The 23,662-nt window shown below is 45.9% G+C and overlaps 1 protein-coding gene across 9 annotated transcripts in view; it reads left to right on the plus strand.

Annotated features, from left to right (window-relative positions):
• The window catches only part of sash1b (SAM and SH3 domain containing 1b), a 94,994-nt gene that overhangs the window by 64,687 nt on the left and 6,645 nt on the right, over positions 1-23,662 (plus strand). For 3 of the 9 annotated variants that reach the window (XM_023839269.2, XM_072698791.1, XM_023839274.2), the window contains 15 exons: positions 2,496-2,546; positions 2,631-2,680; positions 7,100-7,140; positions 8,116-8,202; positions 8,680-8,792; positions 9,413-9,514; positions 14,303-14,438; positions 15,045-15,424; positions 16,233-16,301; positions 16,384-16,527; positions 17,211-17,343; positions 18,158-18,327; positions 19,167-19,376; positions 20,908-21,061; positions 21,662-21,790. In XM_023839269.2, coding sequence (XP_023695037.1) covers positions 2,496-2,546; positions 2,631-2,680; positions 7,100-7,140; positions 8,116-8,202; positions 8,680-8,792; positions 9,413-9,514; positions 14,303-14,438; positions 15,045-15,424; positions 16,233-16,301; positions 16,384-16,527; positions 17,211-17,343; positions 18,158-18,327; positions 19,167-19,376; positions 20,908-21,061; positions 21,662-21,790 — 1,969 coding nt within the window. Of the gene's footprint in view, positions 1-2,495; positions 2,547-2,630; positions 2,681-4,120; positions 7,007-7,099; positions 7,141-8,115; positions 8,203-8,679; positions 8,793-9,412; positions 9,515-14,302; positions 14,439-15,044; positions 15,425-16,232; positions 16,302-16,383; positions 16,528-17,210; positions 17,344-18,157; positions 18,328-19,166; positions 19,377-20,907; positions 21,062-21,661; positions 21,791-23,662 lie in introns of those variants that run through there. The other 6 variants (XM_023839270.2, XM_023839275.2, XM_023839271.2 and 3 more) reach the window with 5 other exon arrangements.

Consider the following 23,662-nt stretch of genomic DNA (forward strand, 5'->3'; position numbering starts at 1 on the left):
CATCTTTACGTAGTAGTGAGGCACGGATCGGCTTTGACATCATCTGCATCTGCATGTAAGCCTTAATCATCCACCCGCCACCCACCCTAACTGATTTTGCTTAAATACTAAAGTGGCAACAGGTATTTCCACAACAGCCTGAACACAAGTCAACATCTTTAATCCCTACGAAACAAAAATTCTGAATGTCACTACAATTTCCCAAACACAAACTGTTTAAAAAGCTAAAAATAACGTTTGACCGCTGGCCAAACTAAATAGGTAATAAAATATAATGCGTCCAGCAGTCCAGTCAAAGGCTAATGTATTGAGGCTAATCGATTATCTCTTCAACCTAAATCTCTGCATGACACAGCAACTTCCTAAATACAAACAATTAAAACTACTAATACTGTGTTACATATGTGTTACACAGCAGATACACAAACGATAACCTATACCTGTTACACTTACTGGGCCCCTGAAGGGTCGCTGTTTAAATTTGCTCTTAGAAAAACACCGGAAAATGTTTGAAACAAGGGAAAATGTGTTACGTGTGACTGCTGAAAGACCTGGAGGGTAGCATGTCACCATTTTGCTCAGGAGCCAAAGTCGTAGATACTGAAAATAAATCCTTAGAGTCCCCCCTCCCCCCCCCATACTTCCTCTGATATGAGACACTTTGAAGTCTTTGTTTTAAAAGGATTTTGCAGATTTGATCTATCAGTGAAAAGACTTTTTTTCCTGGACTGTCGAGACAAATATGAAGCATGATGTGAATCCGCTTAGTTTCAGTGACACTGTAGCTGTCTGTGTCTGTTTTTCTGTCTCTTGGGTGTGAAATGTCAGCTAAATGTACTAATGATGCAGCCCTGAATGCTAAAAGCCACTCTTTGGAGTCATCAGAAACATATTTTAGTACGAAAGTTACAGTTACAGATTTTTTTTATTCCCATCTGTTTGTATCCATGAATTAACGTAAGTTTAACGTAACTGCTGAAGAATTTTCAATTACATGAATAGCTAAACTTTATTGTCCCAAATGGGTCGGATGCCTACTGCAGAACTTAGAAGTGCACGAGTTAAAAGACAATGTAGGTGATACAAAAACTGGATTTTGATGCATACAATAAATGTATGTATGTATATATGTATGGATGGATGGACAGACCAAAACCAAGACAAACATATTTCCTTTTTTACATTCACACGTTCCAATGCTTAACCACACAGTGCCTTACATCTCCGGAACCCTGCTAACTCCACACGTCGCAGTGGCTTAATTAGGCAGGTCAAAACAGTGCCAGGTTACTCCCCAGCTAGGCCTGACCTGCTCTTTGAAATGTCATATTTTCATGTCTAGTTTCTTGCATTTTTTTGCGTCCGTAAAGATCCCGTTGCTTCAGTACAATTCCCACTAAAACACTGCTAAGACAAACGCAGGATGTCTGATGGGAGGTATTTAGTAGAAAGTTTATGGGCAGTTTTTTGGAAAAAAAATTTGTATGCGATGACACATGATATTTTTCCTGCTTTGGCACTTGGGAAAATGTTTCCGCAAAGCATTTACTCGTTACGACCAATTTTAATGGGGCTGAGGGTTCCTGCCTGACAACTGTGTAACTGTTGCTGCTCTGACCTGACTGCATGTCTTCAATAGATTAGATGCCCCTGATCGGACAGACAGAACCAAAGATCCCTGAGTCTGGATGGAATTCCGGACCTTGTCCCAGTTCCCCAGTCTGGCTTCAGAAGGCATAGCCTGTTGGGAAATGTCTCACTCTGCCTTTTTATGTTGTATAAAACCCCAGACATGCTTCAGTTTTTTTTTTCTTAATTCTTGGATTAAAGTTCATTTATGGATGTTACACAGAAGTAATATTCTAAGTATGGGAAACAATGCCCGTCTATGAGAATAGACAAAGAATTAATTCCAGCTTTTGCAACAGATACTTCTCCCACCATTGTGAAAGTTAATAAAGACAATTATGTGAGGTTGGCTGTATCCCTATATTAGTGTCTTCCGGTGAGGAGCACTTAAGCGGAGGAAGAACTTCTCCAGATGTTCGCAGTCGTCTCAAATCGAACCTAGATTGTGCTCAGATGCTGACGGTCGGGGGAGGGAATCTAGCTAGCATGCCACAAGTTTCAGCTGGAGCTTAGAACCACACCAACAACAACAATAATAATGATAATCAGTAGAAGAACAAGAAGAAGAAAAATACTAATCAGAGTATTGCTCGCATTGTCCTCCTGTTCCAACAGCCTGCTGCTTTTCACGTGGCAGATGCTGCATGCTGGTTTGGTTGGGCGTCTTTAGACATAGTTGAAATTAGTTGAGCTAATGTCTGCCATCAAGGGCAGAGGTAGCGTGGTGGCACGGGTGTCACCGATGACCTCATAAGAGCTTCCTAGGGATGTGCTGGGCGTCTCCCAGTGGCACCCGGCCTTCAGAGGCTGACGCGAGCTCCCAGCTGTGCGCTGACCTGCTCGTGGCCTTTCTGTTGTCGCCGCAGGCGAGACCCAGCACCACAGTCCTGTCTCAGCAGCTGCAGTCGGATGCCCAGGTGAGTGCCGATTTTATTGGGGGGAGGGGTTCCTGAATGCCCCCACCCACCAGGCCCTAACTGCTTTACCTCTCCTCACCACAGGAGGCGCTGGGATTCAGCAGTGCGGTGTCCACACCGGAGACTGAGAGAAAGTAAGACAAACCCTATATAAAAAAGACATCCCAATTTGTAGGCGCTAGATCAGTATACCCAGGGCCGGCCCCACCGTTTTTGGGGCCCAAAGCAAAATTTGATTAACCTAGTTGTCATTTGTCATCTTCCTGCTCATTTTGTCAGCCTGTTCAGCTGGGGGAGCCCCCTGGTGGCCACTGGGCCCTAAGCAAACTGCTATCGGTGGATCCAGATCTAAGTTCCATAGTTGGTTCACAGGTATAAACAAACTAAGTGGCTGCTTAGGACCCAGCGGCCACCAGGGGGGCCCCCATCTGGTCAGACTGACAGAATGGGTAGGAAGATGACAAATAACAACTAGGTTAATCAAATTTTCCTTAGGGCCCCGCAAAGGGTTGGGCCGGCCCCGGTGGATGCTGTTATTCACTCAGGGTGTGAGTTGTATCAAATGTGAGTGCGGATTAGGGAAAGGGCGATGCCGATTGCGGGGTCAGGGGGTCACCGACGCTGGCAGTGTGTGAGTGGGCGCGGCTGGAGTTCCCGGAACAGCGGAACACAGCTCCAGTCGAGGCCGCGGTGCGTGTCGCACTCCCGAGAGCAGCTTAGACAATGGCCGGCCGGAGGAGGACCGTTTCCTGCTGGCCCTCGGGCCTTACATCTGACTGGGAGGAAGCTGGATGGGCCAAGATAACCGAGGTGAAGGGCGGGCGGGAGTGGGGGGTTTTGGGGGGGGGGGGGGGGACAGGAGAAAGATGTGAACTCCTGATTGAGGGTGGGAGCTAAGTGCCTCGTCTTGTGAAGACAATTCAAAGTCAGACGTGGCTGAATATTTATAGATCTGAAATTTAGCCTTTGCTCACAATGGGAATGCTGGTAAAAGCAGGACGCCGTGAGGTAATCGTGGAGATGATGTCTAATTGTAAAACGTAAAGGTTATCTAAGTTTGGGGTGATATTTATGATGAATAAGGAAAAAGGTTATCTCACTTGAGTTCTTCCGCTTGATTCGCACTGAGCTTCATCACGGGCCGGTGTGGGGGGGCCCTGGTTCTGTTAGCCGGCCTCCTCGAGCCCCTGACGCCCTCCACACTTGGCTCCCACAAGCAAGCTTCACTGCCTCTCCGTGCAATTAACTCCCAGGGCAAATGGTAGAGGGCAGTGAGAGGAGGGAGATGGTCAGTATAATCACAGCAAGCCCACCTCCCCCCTCCAAGGGCCGGCGACGCATGAATGTGCTGGTATTCCCTCCCAAGTGCTGGGGAGGTCAGTTCTCGAGGCACGATGCCATCAACCTTTTATTAAGAAAATAGTCCTGCATAGTCCTCCACGTGTGCATGATCATGATATAACCCCTCCCCCCTGCCGATCCCCCCCCCCCACCACCTAATGTAATATAAAGTGGGTGGAATGGTGACTCCGAGGCTAGGGCACTGTGGTGGCAATTGGAAGGTTCGAATCCTGTGAATGCCAGGAGTGATTCTACTTTGTTGGGCCCTTGAATGCGGCGCTTAACCTGGCATTACTTTGCCCTGGGCATCATAGTCGTGTGGTGGGTACAGCAACGCACCGTGTCAGTGCGCGGTCCTTACCTCAGCATGATGTTGTTTCCATCCTGTACTCCAACTTCAATAGCAAGCTGTACCCAAAGCCCACACACACACACACACACACACACACATACCCCCAGCTCAGCAAAATGGGATTATGTCAACATGGCTGCCTGTTTCCTGGTAGCCGGCACGGTGCCGGGGGGGGTTGGATTCCATTGACAATGAGGTCTTATTGCCATCGTCACTCGTGGGGGGGCTGCCAGCCAGCCCTGAAATCACTACAACGCACATTAGACTGACTGATGGGATTATTTTATTGCCAAACTTACATCTCCACTCTCTGTTACTGACCACAAGAAATCAGACCTTGTTCAGTCTCAGTCTTTTTTTTTTATAATTATTAATCTGATAATTTTATTATAGCTGTTACTGTGATTGGTGTTATTAGGACAGACCATTAAACACTTAAGCCCTCCAATTTCTACATTAGGAGCACTAAATGGTGTTGTCAGACCTATATAACTTTTCCCTGAGCTAAAAACAGCACAGAGATTTGCCTGTGCTTTGCGATATTATAACGCCCCTCTGAGTCCATGAAAAAGGCTCTCTGAAGTCAGATGTCTGTAGTTCCTCCAGGCCAGTGTCCCGATGCCTTGTGAATCCTCCTTGGTTTATGACTGAGATGGTCACAGACGTGCATAAGATGGTTGTAGGAGGCTTTTGGCTGGTTTAAGAGCGAGAAAAGCGTGCGACAGTGCCTTTAATGGCTGTAGGAATGTGTTTTTTTCTAGGGGGCATCTGTTCTCCAGCTGGACCAAGTCTCCAGACTTCTGAAGTATACCAGAGGAGGTGCAGGCTTGTCCTCCCATAACCTCACAGGACCTTACTGTGACTTAATGCTGCCATTGGGATCACTGTCTGCTTAAAACCTGGTGTGTCCATCATAAACTTGTAAGGGTTCGCATTTTTTCTTCAGTTACTTAGAATGTGATCATGTGATCATGTGATCATACTGCTAGCTTCATTGTTAGCAATGGGAGCATGGAGCAGTGTAAACATACACACCTCATCTGAATCAATTAGAATAGATTTTATCGTGGGGGGGAGGGTTGGTGTTTGTAAATTGTCGTGTAAATGAAGCATATGGAGCTTACCTGCTTGAGTGCACGACTCTGCCAACAAACTACTTTTATGTACTTGTTTTGATGATTTAAAAATAGCACAATTTTTTTTGTTTGGATGAACATTTGGATGTCCTGTAAAATGATGGTTGTTGATTTGGGGCTTAATGTTTGTGTTGCTGGCCTGGTGACTGTCATCCTGGCAATCTGGGTGGAAATGTTCCCTAGTGATTTCATGACATTACCTGTCATGATCTCCCCCAGTATAAAGGACTGAGGGGACAGGCATGGTGGACAAACAGAAAGAGTTTTATTGAACTTGGAGAATAGAGATTGGAAATAAACGGGATTCTTGGGGGATCAAAACAGGAGGAACTGGGCACAGGCAACAAGATGGCATGACGTCAGTTACTGGACTAGTGAGGACAAGAGAAACAGGTACTGAAATACATAAACTAATGCGGGCCGAGAAGCGTTAGGTGTGGCCCATCAGAGTGAGGCAGAGAGCGGCCAATCGGAGTGAAGCAGAGAGAGCCGACGGCCAATCGCAGTGAAGGGAGCATGGCCTATCAGAGCCACGTGAGGGAGGAGACAGGAGGGCCGGGTGGATGTGGTGGGCAGGACGTGACATTACCAGTGACAGGGGCTCCCAGAATGATTTTTAAGGGAACTCTGAGGTTCATGCTAATGCAATTTTTTGGCAAGGGTGGGGAGGAGATTTGTCATAGCTGCTTGGACGGGCTTTTTCATATGTGTTTCCTGTTGGTTGAATTGATCAAGATGTAGATTTGGGTATGGGTGGAACGCCCATGTCCCTACCAGTACTGTCAGAGTACTGTGAATGTTTACAGGTGGCTGATTTGGCCCCTACTATTGTTGAAACCCAACCTACACCCTTGGTCAGTACCATCATCCAAAGTCCATATCCTTAATCGACTTGGTACCCTCTGCCCTCATGAACAGTTTCTCGGTTCCATTGCAGGTCACAGGGTCTGTTTATATTAAAATAGCACCACTTTAGTTCAGAACATCATTCACTTCATTCATCATGACCCTCCACACCGTGACAACTTGTATCAATGAGGTCATGCGGTTTCAATGAACCGCCACGCCGTCCATAACGTCCAGCCTACAATGATGACAAATTCAGTTACGCAAATGAACCGTGTCCGATTCAGTTTAAGTCTGTGCAGTGTGTTCATTCAGTTCTGACTCCAGGACCGGGTGTTAACGCTGCAGCTCCGATTCGGTTCCGGGCGCCCGTTTTGGCACGGAACCCAGTCCAATCCTTATGGTGACTCGTGAGACGGGGCGGCGGGGGGGATGTCGACTGCTCTGTGGGGACGGAAGAGGGAAGGCGAAAGAATGCCAGCGGCACGTGAGCAAAGCAGTTTCAGCGAGTCTCCGGCCGCTTTGTGAAAAGACTATTGTTCCAGAAAGGATCACAGTGATCTATGCTCTGCGGGATGCCAGCAGCGTGTTTTTCCCCTCTCTCTCTCGCTTTCTTTTTATTTTCTCGTGGCCTCTGATTGGCTGTCGTCATGTTGCCCTTTTGGAGCTGTGGGCCAGGCAGGGTCACGGGCCAGATCAGTGACAGTGGGGATATTTCGAAAGGTGGACCGTCAGAGGAAATGTCTGCGTAGAAGCAGTCTTTGGGACTTTGCGATGGAGGAAAGGTGAGACGGGTTAGGGTTAGGCTTAGGGTTAGGCTTAGGAGGAATGTCCAAATCTCCCAGACCTTTTCTGATTATTGGCTGTTTTTTTTCCAGGCCGCCTCTTCACAAGTCAAGCTCAGAAGATGGATCTGGAGGTTAGTAATACTAAGGTTTTTATGCTAAACTAGTCCTGATGGGTTGTCATTGCACACGTAAGTGTAAAGGGCATGTTGGCGTTTACGACTCTTCAGAGTCTTCACGCCACTGGCACCTGCTTTTCTAAAAACTCCCAGAATCCCAAGGGGCTGCTGGTTGATACTGTCAGCTTTGTTGTGGAGATGGTGCCTCCTGCCCCAGGACCGGCAGACAAAGGCAGGCCGAGCAACAACAAGCTCCCTCCAAGGCCCGGGTCGTCATCCCTCCGTAGGGAGCCAAATATTTCTGAACGGCGGCGAGCCATGTTCTGATGTCACGTGGCGGGGTCCCTTTCGAAATGAGGTCACACGTCCCGGTGGGACGCTTTAACCCGCAAGTTTTCCGTCTTGTTAACATCTTACGGAAAAATTACCTCCATAAACTGTAGCATTTCACGCAATGTCGACGTTCGCCGCCCACTTAAAAATGAAGATAAAGGCTGTAATTTTTGGACTCAATAAAACACATCGGGAAGAATGTCAGCGGAGCATAAACAGCTCCTTAGCTCTGCCCCACTCCAGCAGAAAGCTTGCATGCCTTGTGTCTGCTTTCACACAAAGGCCAGGCGGGAACGACGGAAAGACCGCAGCTTCACACCCGGTGGCTCTGGGTTTCGATCCCGTCCCAGCGACACGAGTGTAGAGTTTCACTTTTTTGTGTTCTGCCCAGGTCTCTTCCCCACAGCCCCGAGGCTGAGATTTAAGTTTCTTCTTTAGGTTTCTCTAAATTGTCTGTAGAATGAGCCTGTATGAGTCCTGTAATTGATGGACATGATCTTCATGATTATATCTGAGATAAGCTTAGGGCTCCAAACCGCCCTGCCCTACTTAAGTGGAAGACGGATGATTGGGCTTCAGCCTGCGCTTGTGTAGACAAGGGATGATTAGTGTTTCTGCCGTTTTGAAGCCATCGTGGATGTTTGTACCGTTACGCAGGGAAATGGGACAGTAAAAAGAAGAACAAGTCGTTTTGGCAGAATTTCAGGAAACTGCAGAAGCGATCGACGATGCCGACATCGAAAGGTAAAGAAGCAGGAGGCGGAGAATGAGATGCTACTCATCTGTGAAAGATCAATCCATCTTCACAGGACCATGCCGTTTTTATTGCTTTCCGGTATCACTTGAGTACTGTTTAGGTTTATGGGCTCTGGTCATTTTTACTGTAATTTTAGTATTTTTACTCCCGTTTTATATAGCTGTGGTATTGCATTGTTGGATTACTTTATGTATTTTTCTGTTGTATTCGTGATACTGTATGTGGTAAACTGGCAAAGGGACATTGTAAAGTTTTGGGGGTTCTTCAGTTTTATATCACAGGCTAAATTCTACCTAATGTTGTTGCATTAGAAACAAGAATCAAACAGGGTTCCGTTTTTGATTTCGGTATTTTGTCTATATTAACCTTGGAATGAAGTGACTCTAGGTCAGTTATCAGGTTTTCCACGGGAGCTCTGTGACCCTCCGTTCTCTTTATGGTCTTTTATGTTTGCCTCCCCCCAGGAGAAGACATTGGCTTCCTGGCCAGCGAGATCACCATGAGCGATGAAGAGAGAATCCAGCTGATGATGATGGTGAAGGAGAGGATGATCACTGTGGAGGAGGCTCTGGCACGGGTAGGAAATCTCTCCACAAACCTGTGGGCACCTAGCCAAGGTGTCACCTCAGGAATGACACCACACATTTCTCTCTTCTCTTTTCTCTTCTCTTCTCTTCTCTTCTCTTCTTCGCCATCAAAAAAGCAGCAACTTCAGGTTCAACTTCAGGTGCAGCTGAGAGTTAACCCTTTGCAGTGTCTCTTTTGTGTAGCAACACCTCACTGAAGGGAAAGTCACTGTATACCTTACAGTGGATGTCTCCACTGATACAGTGAAGTGGCCATGAAGTTTGATTAGAAGGGGTTTGTGTCATTCTCACCTTTTCTCAAACTCTCACTTCTCCCAAAGAACATCTGTGAATTCTGGAAGCTGAATCAAATTTGATTTCCATCCATTGCACAGATGATGGCCCCATCAATGTTTTCTGTTCTGGCCGCTGAAGTTTGACAAACGTTGGCGCCTGCTGATTGGCTGCCCCACAGAAAACGACAGCAGGCTGTGGCCGTCTGCTTGCATAGGGATTAGTCTCCTCTTAAAATCACATGACATTCCTCAGTCCTCCTAACCAGTTTGAGACCCAAGTGCCGCCCATGCAAAGTCTCAATTCTTTTCTCCCCCTCACTCCCCCCCCCCACCAGCTGAAGGAGTTTGAGACCCAGACCAGACTATCCAGCAGTTCTGACAATGTAGTGAGGACTGATGGATCCAGTCCCAGTGTAAAGGAAGCCACAAACTTCAGTGTAAGTCTTCAAACTCATAATGCCTTAGACAAGGCTTCTATAGTGCTGTCCTCTTCAAATCACCTTTTTCATTTTGGTAACACTTTCTGTGAAAGCCATGTCTATAAGAATCTATGAACACATACAAAACACATTATAATGCATTCATAAAGCATTATAAACATGGCTATCAATACTTATAAAAAGTAAAAAGGCATAACACATTATAGCCATGTTTATTATGCGTTATGAATGCTTTATGAAGCTCTCTTCTATAATGCAGTATAGATACCTTTATAATGCAGTACAAAGCATCCTTAATCCTTATACCGACCATTATAATGCGTTGTGAAGGTATCTTTAGTGCATTATAGATGACAGCTTCATTAATCTACACTATAATGCCTTATGACTATCAGTAGAAAATACTGTAATGCTTTATTAACTCTTACATCAACATGCATTATGAAAGTGTCTATAGTGCATTATAGATGATGGCTTCAAGTAACGTGTTACCTTTGTTTTTTTGGACCATTATTTTATGGTTGTTTTATCATAATTTTCCCATCTTTATATCAGTGAAGGCCTCAGCTACGTCTGGCGCTCACTAGGGGTTAGTAAACAGGCTTCTCTCAGACAGACCATCTAGTTTATTAATCGTTTCAGAAAGCGGACAGACATGCTGAAGTCTCGCAGTGGGAGCGCAGTTAACTAGCTTGTTTTCAGCCTTAGCTGGCGGGATGGATTGTAGAAACGGTTCCCGATGTTGTTTACGAGCTCTAATTTAATTTAATTACTGTTGACTGAGTTGTGCACTGGATGGAGATAAAGGCGCAGGTATTTGGGCTGTTGGGGCATGTTCCCCCCAAAGTCATATTCTTGATTTGAACGAGAGAGTCACCCAGCCCACATCAAGCCCGGCACTAAGCATCTTAGCCGGGGGGCCGAGTCATGGCCGATAGCCCACTGGAGGCAGCTAGAGGGGCATATCCGGGCTCAGTGGGTTATGCCTCCGCATTTGCGATCAGAAGGTTGCAGGTTCAAATCCGGTCATTAGCAAAATAATCACATCTCCATTGGACCTTTGAGCAAGGCTCCAAACCCCCCCTCCCCCAAAATGCTACAGGGGTGCCGTATAAATGGCTGACCCTGAACTGACCTGAATTAACCTTTTGGGCACATGCCTACGGGCACCAATCAGAGTGACCCCCCCCCCATCCCATTCATAAACGTCTTTTAACAAATTAATGTGATTTAATATCTAGTATAATTGTATATTGTTCCTTTAATATGACGCTCACTGAAGAGACTACCTAACCTTTCCCTTTATTTAGAATCATTTCTGAATTTTGCGAGCCACCAATTACTTCTGTTACTTCTTGACCTGACATCATATGTGCCGTTGCCCAGGGACACTTAATGCTATTAATCTGGCCCTGGCTATGAGTCCTAGTTTCACTTTCACCTGTTTAAACAGGACCTACCTCTCCTACATCCATGTTGGCTATCCCTCAGAATGTTATTTTAATCCAGGTAATCTACCATTTTCCCTTGAATTATAGCTTTCATCACCTCCAGTAATGCTTGTTAAACTGATTGGCCGCTGGATTACTTCTATCCCCTTTTTTGAATATGGGTGTTATATTAGCATGCTTCCAATCAGAAGGTACCACACCCGCAGATAACGATTTCTGGAATAGTAATGTTAACGGTTGGCAAATAACATCCCTCATCTCTCTTAAAACTATAGGTAAGATGCCATTTTGAGCTTAGCTAGGCTTAGTACCACATCAGCCTCAGTTATACATATATTGGTCATAGACGATGCTGTATTTGTACTAAATGGTGGCAGGTTACTTGTGTTCTCTACTGTGAACACCGGTGTAAAATAATCATTAAATTCATTTACTATATCAATTTCATTTTCAATTATAAGACCCTTACTATCCCGCAGATGAGTGATTTCAGCTTTTTTAAAATATTGGAAGAAACTTTTAATGTCATCCTTAGCCTCCAATGCAATCTTCCTTCCTACATTCCTCTTAGCGAGTCTAATGTTATTTTTTAACTCAACCTGTAGACTTAGAGACTCCTGCTTTATTTTGAAATGAGTAGGGAGACGTAACAAACGGTGTCACCCCATCGAAACGCGCACAACGGATGCGCGTCCTTTGAGAAGCGTGTCCCCGGAGCGCTGCCAGTGCTCTGCAGAAGCAGCAGCTGTCAGACTGGCAGCAGTGCAGCCCCCGGAGAGCTGCCAGTGCTCTGCAGAAGCAACCAGTGCTCTGCAGAAGCAGCAGCTGTCAGACTGCCAGCAGTGCGGCCCCCGGAGCGCTGCCAGTGCTCTGCAGAAGCAGCAGCTGTCAGACTGCCAGCAGTGCGGCCCCCAGAGAGATTCCAGTGCTCTGCAGAAGCAGCAGCTGTCAGACTGCCAGCAGTGCGGCCCCCGGAGCGCTGCCAGTGCTCTGCAGAAGCAGCAGCTGTCAGACTGCCAGCAGTGCGGCCCCCGGAGCGCTGCCAGTGCTCTGCAGAAGCAGCAGCTGTCAGACTGCCAGCAGTGCGGCCCCCGGAGCGCTGCCAGTGCTCTGCAGAAGCAGCAGCTGTCAGACTGCCAGCAGTGCGGCCCCCGGAGCGCTGCAGGCAGGAAGATCGGTGATATCAGGAAGTAGCAGCTGTCCGGGGCTCTGCGGCCTCGACAGACAGGATTAGAAATGAGGAAAATCCCAGGCTGCCATAGGCCATTATGGAAAGGCTGTACCTGCCTATTGAAGAGTGCATTTATATATTTCCTTTGGCTTCTGGGATTATCAGGCAACTGTGAGAAGCTTCTGCCACGTGCCTCAGTTTCTGTGATAGCTGGATCAGAGCTTGCATGTCTAGTGATGTGACCAAATCGCACATCACCGTGGTGAGTGATACATTTCTTAGGGCATTCTTTCTATTAAATCATTTATTTTTGACATTTTAAGGCGACTAGAGTCAGATCTCAGATTTCGATTTCACAGCACAAGTGTATCAAAGCTTCAGTACCACATACAGCATGTCTTACGATCTGTCCCAGGGTAAGTCAGTGTACAGCTATAGCACTACTTTCACCATATACTTTAATGTATAATTTTATTACAGATTTTCCCTTGCATATTTATTGTCTTTTTACTTAGTTGTATTTCTTTCTACTTACTTTATCTTTTGCTGTAAGAAATTTCCCCCCACAGGGATCAGCAAAGATTTATCTTGTCTTGTCTTGTCTTATCTTTTCCTACTATCTGTAAAACTGTATTTTGATGTTTGCGTCTTTTGGGAAGATCTTGGTCCTCATGTCAGTGACCGTTTACTGTAACAATTTGCACGCATTGTTTTATGCTGAGGCATAGTTTTGTGCCTGGCAAAACGTCAGCTCTTACTCACAGCGGAATGTTCTTTAGCCTTCTCAGGTTCTAACATTCTAATTCCTCCATGTAATACTCATCTCGCTCATTTTCATGCTCATCTGGCTTATTTCCATCAACAGCACTGGCCTGTTTTCTTGCTTCCTCGCTTATGACATCAGCTGGAAGCCAAGGCAGCGTCAACAAACATTTTTGATAATGTATCTGTCTTTTCATCCCGATCTGTGGTGTATGGATTACAACTTACGGCCTGTGAATTGGGCTTTTGTATTTGATCAGACGGCTTGGCCACTGACAGAAGCCTTAGTGTTGAATTTGAATGAAGCGTTCAGTGTTTGAACTCCATTTAGAGCAGTTGGGGGGTTTAGAGTGGAGTTTTCCCCCTAAAGCAGTGAATGTGTGATAGTCTGGGTAGCAGAGACTGATCAGTATTATGAGCCAAATGGACGAGGACAGTTTTAAACTGTAAACTGAACCCAAACTAAATGAAATAGGTCATGGAAAGAGGAGAGTTGCTAATGTCAGTATCATAAATGCTAATGCTAATCTGAATTAGGGTCTAATGTCAATATCATAAATGCTAATGCTAATCTGAATTAGGGCCTAATGTCAGTATCATAAATGCTAATGCTAATCTGAATTAGGGCCTAATGTCAGTATCATAAATGCTAATGCTAATCTGAATTAGGGCACACAATCTAACCTCAAGTTGGTGTCACTGCTAACGTAAACTTTTAGTTACCCTTTTAGTTTCTCGCAAATTTTTGGTGCACTGGAAAAATACCCTTCTTTAACACTGTCTCGCTGTTCCTTCTGTTCTGTCATCTTATTTTCATATTTTTCATTGCTCAATCATGAAACGTATTAGACATACAAATGTATACAGAGTAAATGCTAGTACTAAATCTTCCATAACCATTGGTTCAGCACGGGGTTACGCTGAGCCTGGAATCTATCCCAGAATGCATAGGGAACAAGGCTGGATATAACATTGGCAGGACTGAGTGGGACAACTAGAACACAGACACACAATCAAGGGAAAAAACTATTTATGTAAACCACATATCTTTGGACCGTGGGGGGGAAAAAAACACGTGAACACCAAACTTCAGTTGTCACTCACGAATAATAATAATGTTCCAGAAAACTCTGGATTACCAAACATGTCCTGGCATCTGCATAAATCTCCAGGCGTTCAGAGCAGAATGGTCGCGAACCAGTAATTTCCATCTGGAAGCTACTGGGACTTGAAGCGGCGTCACCGCAGCTGGGCACATCTTTTAGCCACAGGGGTTAGTCTGCTAGGCGCGAGACCAAGACATGAGGTTCTGAGAGCCAAAGCATCTCATGCTGCAGCTACTGTGGGCTGATGACGCCATTGTACCAGACTCGTTTTCTCATGATTCACCGTGTCATTCAGCAGTCCAGGGAACAGTCAGACGACGAGCTGGACGACTGCGTCAAGTTCAGGCGGCTGCATAAGCTAGTCAACTCAACCCGTAGGGTGAAGAAGAAACTGATCAAGGTAGAGGATGGGAAAAAGTCAACATCGGAAGGTAAGGCTTACTGACGCACAAGAAGGGCTGCTTTCAGAAGTTTCCTGCATTCTGAATGAATGCATTAGACATGTTATGGTGTGTTTGGAATGTGAATGGACTAAATTTACTCAGACTTGGCATAAAGGTGACTTTTGAACCTCATTTTAAACATATAAATACTATATGAAGGCTCTTCAAATCTGGACCTCGATTACAAATCCAGGCCTTGTTTTCAGTTCTCCCAGGTAGTTAGTTTAATAATTACTGATTCTTGATTGGCCACATAGGCTTCACACCTGGATCACAGGTAAAGGAAGGCTAGAAAATCCACAGTGCTCAGACCTCGATTGGAATAACCCTGCACTATATGAAAAAGTTTTCCTGTATGGCATGTCCCTGTACTAGTGACTCTCACAGTGTGTGTTGATTGATTTATTCATTAATTGAGGGATTAATTCAGATAAGGTGTAACATTGCGGCGTATTGGCCTTGTAACAAAATGACAGCCGCTAATGACACAGGCTATATTAGTTTAGCTACTGGAAGGAATGACAGGTTGCAGGTTTATAAGGGAATGCAGAAACACTTTTGTTAAACTCTCTTTGGCTTGTGCAATAAATGTAGAGCGTTCAAGCTTTGAGGCCTTGCCAGCATGTGAAGACAGTGCAGCCCTGTACACCGATGTGGTGAAGATTCCCGGAAGACCGGTGGACGGCTCCTCGCCTGCCCTGGTCCGCGGGCTGCTCTTCAGGGAGGGCGACCCACAAATCCAGACAGCCTCCCCCTCCACTGGCAACCCAGAAGCCCGGAGCAAGCGGCCGGGCCCCCTCCTGTTGAGGTCCAGCAGCAGCCAGTCCCTCGTCCACCCAGGAACCGCGGATGGGGGCGGCATCCAGGACTCCCCCCTAGCCGAGGCAAAGGCCGGGAGGAGGGAAGAGTCCAAAGTCTCCCGCTCCATGACCGACAGCGAGATGCACAGGGCCCATGGATCTCCAGCCCACGGGGTAAGAACACGAGAGGGGAAACCAAGGGATTGGTGTCAAAAAAATTCTCCGAAACACCACAACCATTTGGCTGCGTGCTCTGTGATTCCATGGCTAACAAAGAAGCTCCTTAAACTTTATTTCCCACTTCATAAGCAGAGTAATTTGGTATAGCCTTGGCCAAGGGCCTTACAAATATGTGGAAACCCAAGAAAGACTCTCCTTGAACCAAACTATTGCACCAGTTATCAGAGACGTTTGATGACTCTGTCATAGTGTTTCCTACAACGTGAGACCCAGCTCTGTAGATTTCAGTTGACCATTCCAGTTGGAGAAATTCCCAGCATTTAAAACTCTTTATGTTTGCGTTACCATGGTGAAAACAGTGAATGTAATTGCTGGTGAAATAATATGTGTTCATGCTTTGGCTGAATCTAAGAAATGTATCAAATGGTGATTGATGTTTTGGTTTATAGAGACAGCTCATGTCATTCCAATTTTCTACGGCTTTGTGGATTCAAGCCGATGTGGTGCATGGTTCAGAGGGTTAGGACACTGTGCCTGTGATCAGAAGGTTGCTGGTTCAAATGCCAGTCTTGGCAGAGTGATTTCACTGCTGGGCCTGAGAGCAAAGACCCAAAACTGTAGCCATGGAGTCAGCATTGGTGGGAACGATACATATTATACTTACGGCCTTGCAAAGGCCTTAATCCCATTCGCTCCAGGGACTGTTTGACTCTGCATTCTCAAAAATGTGTGTTGCTTTGGATACAGGTATCTGCTAAATATGTAAAATGGAATAAGTGTTAATTTTGTTCTTTTCAACCAGAGAACCTGCAGTTTTGGAGGATTTGACCTTTCGAACCGTTCCCTCCACGTGGCCCAGAGTCGAGACTCGGTGAGTAGGACAGTACTTAGTCGAAACAGATTAGAAGTTCATTCTTATCGGCGCCGAGTCGTGAACTGGAGTTCTGCTGCAGAGCAAAGAGAGAGATTGCAGTCCCCGGGAGGGGATGAAGTCTCCGGCAACCCCTCGGACCTCCCTGGGCAAGAAGGTGAAGTCGGTGAAGGAAACCATGAAGAAACGCATCTCCAAGAAGCACAGCGGCTCCGTGTCCGAGCAGGTCGGTGTCACGACGTCGCCTTGTGCTCACGGCTCTGCCGTCCAAAGCTACCAAGAGTTTCTGAAAAGTTCGGAAATATTTAGCTACTCACCAAGAGAGTGAAATGACCCCTTCAGTGGACTTCATTCACAAAATGCCCAATTGGGGATTTTTTTAATGAAAACTGTGTCGAGGCAAGACATTCAAATTTTTTTTAATGGGTCAATGCAGACTTTCTTACTGTTAGGGTCTCATACTTGCAATGCAAACCGTTCTCCAGAAAGCCAGCATGGGCTGAAGGCACAGAAATAAAGGGATACTGTTAGGTTACAGCGTAAGATTTGACGCTGAAATTAATATGGCAAGGGGTGACTGGCAATGTGTGGAGAGGAGAGGGGGAGCTTAACAGAGCCAACAAGGGTACCTTTCAACAGGAAGCTCCTTGTTTGTCCAAACCAGGATTACATGAATCATTTTGTTCAACTTTAAGTGTTGTCTGAAAAAATAAGGATCAGCTGAGCAGGAGTTATATTTTATAAAACATTTGACGAGTAAATATTTAGCAAATAATACCACAAGACCACAAATAATTATGTGTATGAATAACAGTATGGGAAAATAGCCCTCTGTTTTTCAGTCTTAGTTTGCAGTGCCACCTGCTGGCAGACCTATTGAACTGTCTGTTTTTTTTCACTCTGCTGTAGTTAAGCCCTGAAGGGACGCTTAGCTCGCCCCAGTCCCCTCAGCTCAGCGCTAATGCTGCGGAGAAGCCCAAGCTGAAGGCTGGGGGCTCTGTGGAGAGCCTGCGTAGCTCACTCAGCGGACAGAGCTCCATGAGTAAGTGTGTCTGCATGCATGCAGCAACTCCATCTACTGCAGCCGAACGTCTTTCTATGGTTTCTTTCAGCTTCTCAGATTTGCTACATTAGCATTAGCACCAAATGTGCAGAAGATGACGCTGGAAAATGTTAGCATAAAAGCATCAGATTACAACGAATTTTTTATTCAGCTAAAAAATGGCTCAGCATGTTAAGCAGCTGTGACTGTCGTCAGTAGGTCACTAGTTCAAATCCCAGGATAGGCAGAGTGGTGTTGTCATTAGGACCATAAGCAAGACCCTTAACCCACAAGCACTCCAGAAAGTAGCAGACCCCACTTCCTCAAAATGTGTGTCACTTTGGATGAAAGTGTTTGCTGAGTAAAGGTGAAATCTAAACATATAAGCAGATCATCACTCCCGCTTCAAGGTGCAGGACTTCTGATAAAAAGAATTTCTGGTTTGGGGGGGGGGGGGGGGTCTCTATTATTTTACCTTCCAAACAGACAATCAAAATGACACTGATTTGTATAGAAACAGGAAAAAAGATTAAATATCAAAAACTATGTAACTTCTTTTGCATGAAATATTCTGCTTAATAATAAGAATAATAAAGATCACAGATTAGACATTATTAATAATTATTATGTACATAAATTATATATGAATTTATATGAATACAATATATAACTTATTGTGATTATCATTATTAATTATACCATCACCCTTGACCAGACTGGCAGTTGGAAGATGGATGGATTGGTATCTATTAGACCAGGCCTGCTTGTATGAGTTAGGAGTTGAACTGCCCTTGTGTTGTGTTCTGTCCTCCAGGCGGACAGACGGTGAGTACCACCGACTCCACAGCCAGCAACAGGGAGAGCGTGAAGTCCGAGGACGGCGACGAGGAAGAGCTTCCTTACAGGGGGCCTTTCTGCGGCCGGGCACGAGTGCACACTGACTTCACGCCCAGCCCCTACGACACGGACTCCCTCAAGCTCAAGGTACGCACACGCACACAAAGAAGTAGTTCCCAATCTTCAGCTGTCATGACTCTCTCAAACTCAAGGAAAATGTCCCCAGTGATCTCCTTATGAGATTTTCTAGGAACGTGCATCTGGTGATGATGCTTATTTAAGCGAATGGAGCTTCCATAGCTATACTGCTTTCGCTGAATTACCTCAAGCAATATGTCCTATACAGTGCCGTTAAAGCTTCTGTTCTTGGGTCAAAGTTCATAATACTGGAGTCGGCTTGGGTGAAAGTCTGTAATACCAGAGTCTCCTTGGGCAAAAGTCTGTAATACCAGAGTCACCTTGGGCAAAAGTCTGTAATACCTGAGTCTCCTTGGGCAAAAGTCTGTAATACCAGAGTCACCTTGGGCAAAAGTCTGTAATACCAGAGTCACCTTGGGCAAAAGTCTGTAATACCAGAGTCTCCTTGGGCAAAAGTCTGTAATACCAGAGTCACCTTGGGCAAAAGTCTGTAATACCAGAGTCTCCTTGGGCAAAAGTCTGTAATACCAGAGTCTCCTTGGGCAAAAGTCTGTAATACCTGTCACCTTATGTAATACATGAGTCACCTTGAATAAAAGTTCATAATACCAGAATAACCACTGGAAAAAGTCTTTAATACATGAGACACCCTGGGTAAAAGTCCATAATACTAGAGTCACCTTGGGTCAAAATGTATAATACCAGAGTCACCTTAGGTATCTTACGTACTTCTCTTACAGTTACAGTTCTGTTTCCTTGTGCCACTGCTTCTTCTAATTTCCGCCAATGTTTCTGAGTCATGCAGAGCAATTTCCATCAGCCAAGGTGTCTTTATGTCCCCCCCACAGAGAGGTGACGTCATCGACATCATAAGCAAGCCCCCGATGGGCACATGGATGGGCCTGCTGAACAACAAGGTGGGATCCTTTAAGTTCATCTACGTGGACGTGCTGAGTGAGGAGGCGGAGAAGCCCAAGAGGCCCAGGAGGACCAAGCGGAAGGGCCGACCACCCAAGCCCACCTCCGTGGAGGAGCTTCTGCAGCAAGTCAACCTCAAGGTGAGCAAAGAAAGCGGTTCCAAGAAGAGAGGCACACGGATACACTGAGCTGTGTAACAACGCATTACTGTGTATGCCCCCCCCCGATCAGCCTGTCAGAATGGGAAGGGCGATGACAAATAACTAGATTAATCAATCGAAAAATGTTGGGCCGGCCCTGAGTTTGCATGTTCTATTTTTGGCCCAGTGGATTTCCTTCAGTTATTCCAGTTTTCTCTTGCTTTCCAAATGCAGTACGGTGAACTGGTGTCTCTAAATTGCCTGTGGTGTGTGAGCATGTACCTTTCGATAGACTGGCATCCCGTCCAGGGTGTCCCCAGCCCTGTGCCCTGTGATGGACTGGCATCCCGTCCAGGGTGTCCCCCTGCCCTGTGCCCTGTGATGGACTGGCATCCCATCCAGGGTGTCCCCTGCCCTGTGCCCTGTGATAGACTGGCATCCCGTCCAGGGTGTCCCCCTGCCCTGTGCCCTGTTATAGACTGGCATCCCGTCCAGGGTGTCCCCTGCCCTGTGCCCTGTGATACACTGGCATCCCGTCCAGGGTGTCCCCTGCCCTGTGCCCTGTGATACACTGGCATCCCGTCCAGGGTGTGCCCTGTGATGCCCTGGCATCCCGTCCAGGGTGTCCCCCTGCCCTGTGCCCTGTTATAGACTGGCATCCCGTCCAGGGTGTCCCCTGCCCTGTGCCCTGTGATACACTGGCATCCCGTCCAGGGTGTCCCCTGCCCTGTGATACACTGGCATCCCGTCCAGGGTGTCCCCTGCCCTGTGCCCTGTGATACACTGGCATCCCGTCCAGGGTGTCCCCTGCCCTGTGCCCTGTGATACACTGGCATCCCGTCCAGGGTGTCCCCTGCCCTGTGCCCTGTGATAGACTGGCATCCCGTCCAGGGTGTCCCCCTGCCCTGTGCCCTGTTATAGACTGGCATCCCGTCCAGGGTGTCCCCTGCCCTGTGCCCTGTGATAGACTGGCATCCCATCCAGGGTGTCCCCTGCCCTGTGCCCTGTGATAGACTGGCATCCCATCCAGGGTGTCCCCTGCCCTGTGCCCTGTGATAGACTGGCATCCCGTCCAGGGTGTCCCCTGCCCTGTGCCCTGTGATAGACTGGCATCCCTTCCAGGGTGTCCCCTGCCCTGTGCCCTGTGATAGACTGGCATCCCGTCCAGGGTGTCCCCTGCCCTGTGCCCTGTGATAGACTGGCATCCCGTCCAGGGTGTCCCCTGCCCTGTGCCCTGTGATAGACTGGCATCCCTTCCAGGGTGTCCCCTGCCCTGTGCCCTGTGATAGACTGGCATCCCATCCAGGGTGTCCCCTGCCCTGTGCCCTCTGATAGACTGGCATCCCGTCCAGGGTGTCCCCTGCCCTGTGCCCTGTGATAGACTGGCATCCCGTCCAGGGTGTCCCCTACCTCATGCCCTATGCTGCCTCAGAATGGCTCCCCGCTCACTGCTAATACGACACTATAGGAGATGTATCCTAGCTGCTAACATGGGATAACACACCTGTCCTGGTCCTTCTCACAATTCCAGGAGTATATGGCTACTTTCCTGTTCAACGGGTATGAGGAGCTGGACACCTTTAAGCTGCTGGAGGAGGAGGACCTGAACGAGCTGAACATTCAGGACCCGCAGCACAGAGCGGCTCTGCTGTCGGCCGTGGAGATACTGCAGGAGGACGATGCCAGTGAGTGGGCAGGCACCAGGCCGGCTTTCACGCATCTGCATGTGTACAGACCGCTGATATTATAGTCGCGATTTTCTAATTGAATTTATATTTTTATATTTTCAATTTTCATTTGAAATCCTGTTTAGTTTTAGTTCATTTCAATGTTGTTTTATTAGTTTTTATTTAAAATATTCCTATATATATTTCTGTGTGATATCACACATAAACAGAACGGAAATTGGAGGGTATTTTTTATATGTTAGTTTCAGATGCAATATTCATAGTTTTTATTTAGTTGTAGCTTTTTGTTTTATTTCTTATATTATTATATTTCAGTTTACGAAAATGTTGTTAAAGTTTTTGTTTTCCTTAACGATATTCACCCTGGTGCAGAGAAATACACACTCAACTGTTCAACTTCTAAAATGTCTATTAAAAAGTCCTGTTGGTTCTTACTTCCACTGCAGCCAAAGCCATCTGAACAAAGCAAAAACAAAACATTTTTTTAGTTAGGATTTTTCGTGACAGAATTTTCCAGGGAAATTTGCATTAGTGCCAGGCCCTTCCTCATGTCAGCACCTCCCATCCGTGTTCATGCGACCCCATTGTATCTCCTAGGTAACAGTGACTCAGATCGCATAGGCCGCTCTGGTTCCAAGGAGCAGATCCTCTCTGATAAGGAGGACCGGCTGGGCAGCACACCCCGAGACTCTGGCTGCTACGCCAGCAACGAGAACCTGGAGACGGGTAACGAAACTCCCCGCATCCACCTGCTCTCTTTGCCCGGTCCTCCTTGAGCACGTAAACACGAAACTTCCTCCCTTGCCTCTCGGGTCTGGTGTGTCCGCCATGCTGATCACACCTTACCCTTTCTTTCTGTGGTGGCGTAGAGGACCCCCTTCTCCCACCACTATCCATACGGTCCTCTGTACCAGCTTTCCAAAGTGATAAAGGTGACCACATGACGTGAACCTATTTATTACAAAACAAGCATGGTACAGTATCAATGTTCTATTACCATATCGTCACTGTCTGATGAAAATCATGTATCTCCATAAGTACATTATTTCGCGAGCATGAAAAAATGGCATTTTCTCTGAAACTGAAAAATAAACCTAAAACAACGTAATGAGAACCCCCTTAGCACTACAAATGGAGACCTGTCTTTACACAGCCGTCACTGATGACTTCACAAAACATCTTTTAATTGGTCAATTAGATGTCAGATGCTATCAGCAGACAGAGGAGAATGGATATATTCCATGTATAGTGAATACTGACAAATGTCAAAGTGGACATAGATTTTCATCTAGCAGTGACAGTATGGTATCATTAAGAGGTATCTGTTCCATATAATCATATGGAATCAACACTGTATCATCATATGGAATATTAATATGGCGGCAATCATCAAATGGTGTAATACTAGGACAGAGGTTTTCAGCCTGGGGTCAGATGTGATCACACATTAGGGACAGAGGCTTCCCAGCTTTGGGGGTCCTGGTTTGAGAAACGTTGAAGGCTCCTATGCTGTGGTATCAGTGCCCTGTCATCACCCTTACAAAAATTAACCATGGTTTTACTATGATTAAATAACCATGGTTTACAATGGTTTGCCGTTTTTCATGGTTTTTTTGGGTAACTATGGAAACCATGACTATGGTTTTATCATGGTTTCGCTACAGTTAAACCCTAGTATAATCTTGGTCATAAACCATGGTTTTTGTTTTACAATGGTCTTTCCAAACCATGGTAGTACTATGGGTAGTACCAAAGTACCATAAGGTACCATAGTAAAACTATGGTTACTGCATAAAAACCATAGGAAACCATTTTTATAAGGGCATCTATCAGTGCCCTGTCATCATGTATCAATGCCGTATCATCATGTATCAATGCCGTATCATCATGTATCAATGCCGTATCATCATGTATCAGTACTCTATTATGACATATCGGTGCACTATCACCATTCCTTTGGTTGAAAATTCATGACGAGCAGTTGAACGTGTTTATACTGTGCAATGAATCAGCAGCTGTTGATCTGAACTACATCAAAAGCAGTTTGATCAATGAGAACGTTTTTTTCCTCCTCATTCACACTGTTGAACAAATATGTGACCCAGTTTTGGTCTTAAAACACAACTTAATCTCACAAATGCAAACGAGAACTAATACTACCGAAAAACTGGTTTTAAAATCTTGTATTTTGATCTAGCTGAAGCCGCTAGTGAACATGTTACTAATATGAAGAGTTGTGACAAATTAGTGATTCACCAAACCTGTGCTTCTGTTTCATTCTTACAGTTTTGTTATTGTTCTGCATTTATTTTTTTAGGGGTTATTATTTATAATGTTACCCAAGGATGTATGGATGTTCTTAACAAAATATTGTTACACAATGCTATTTTTTATAAGAAAAAGTGATACTTTAATACTGATCGAAACTGAACAACAAAAAGCCTTTCTGACAGATTATCATAGCAGCATTGAAATTGTCATATTATTAGTGTTATTAAATTATTCTTAGACTAACCTAGCTGTGTGTTTCACCTGGGGAGATATTTATAACATTAGTGCTGATTTGAGTTTGTTTGCCTTGATTGCTTTAATCGCTTT

Source organism: Paramormyrops kingsleyae, chromosome 14 (genome assembly GCF_048594095.1).
Source record: "Paramormyrops kingsleyae isolate MSU_618 chromosome 14, PKINGS_0.4, whole genome shotgun sequence".
NCBI lineage: Eukaryota > Metazoa > Chordata > Actinopteri > Osteoglossiformes > Mormyridae > Paramormyrops > Paramormyrops kingsleyae.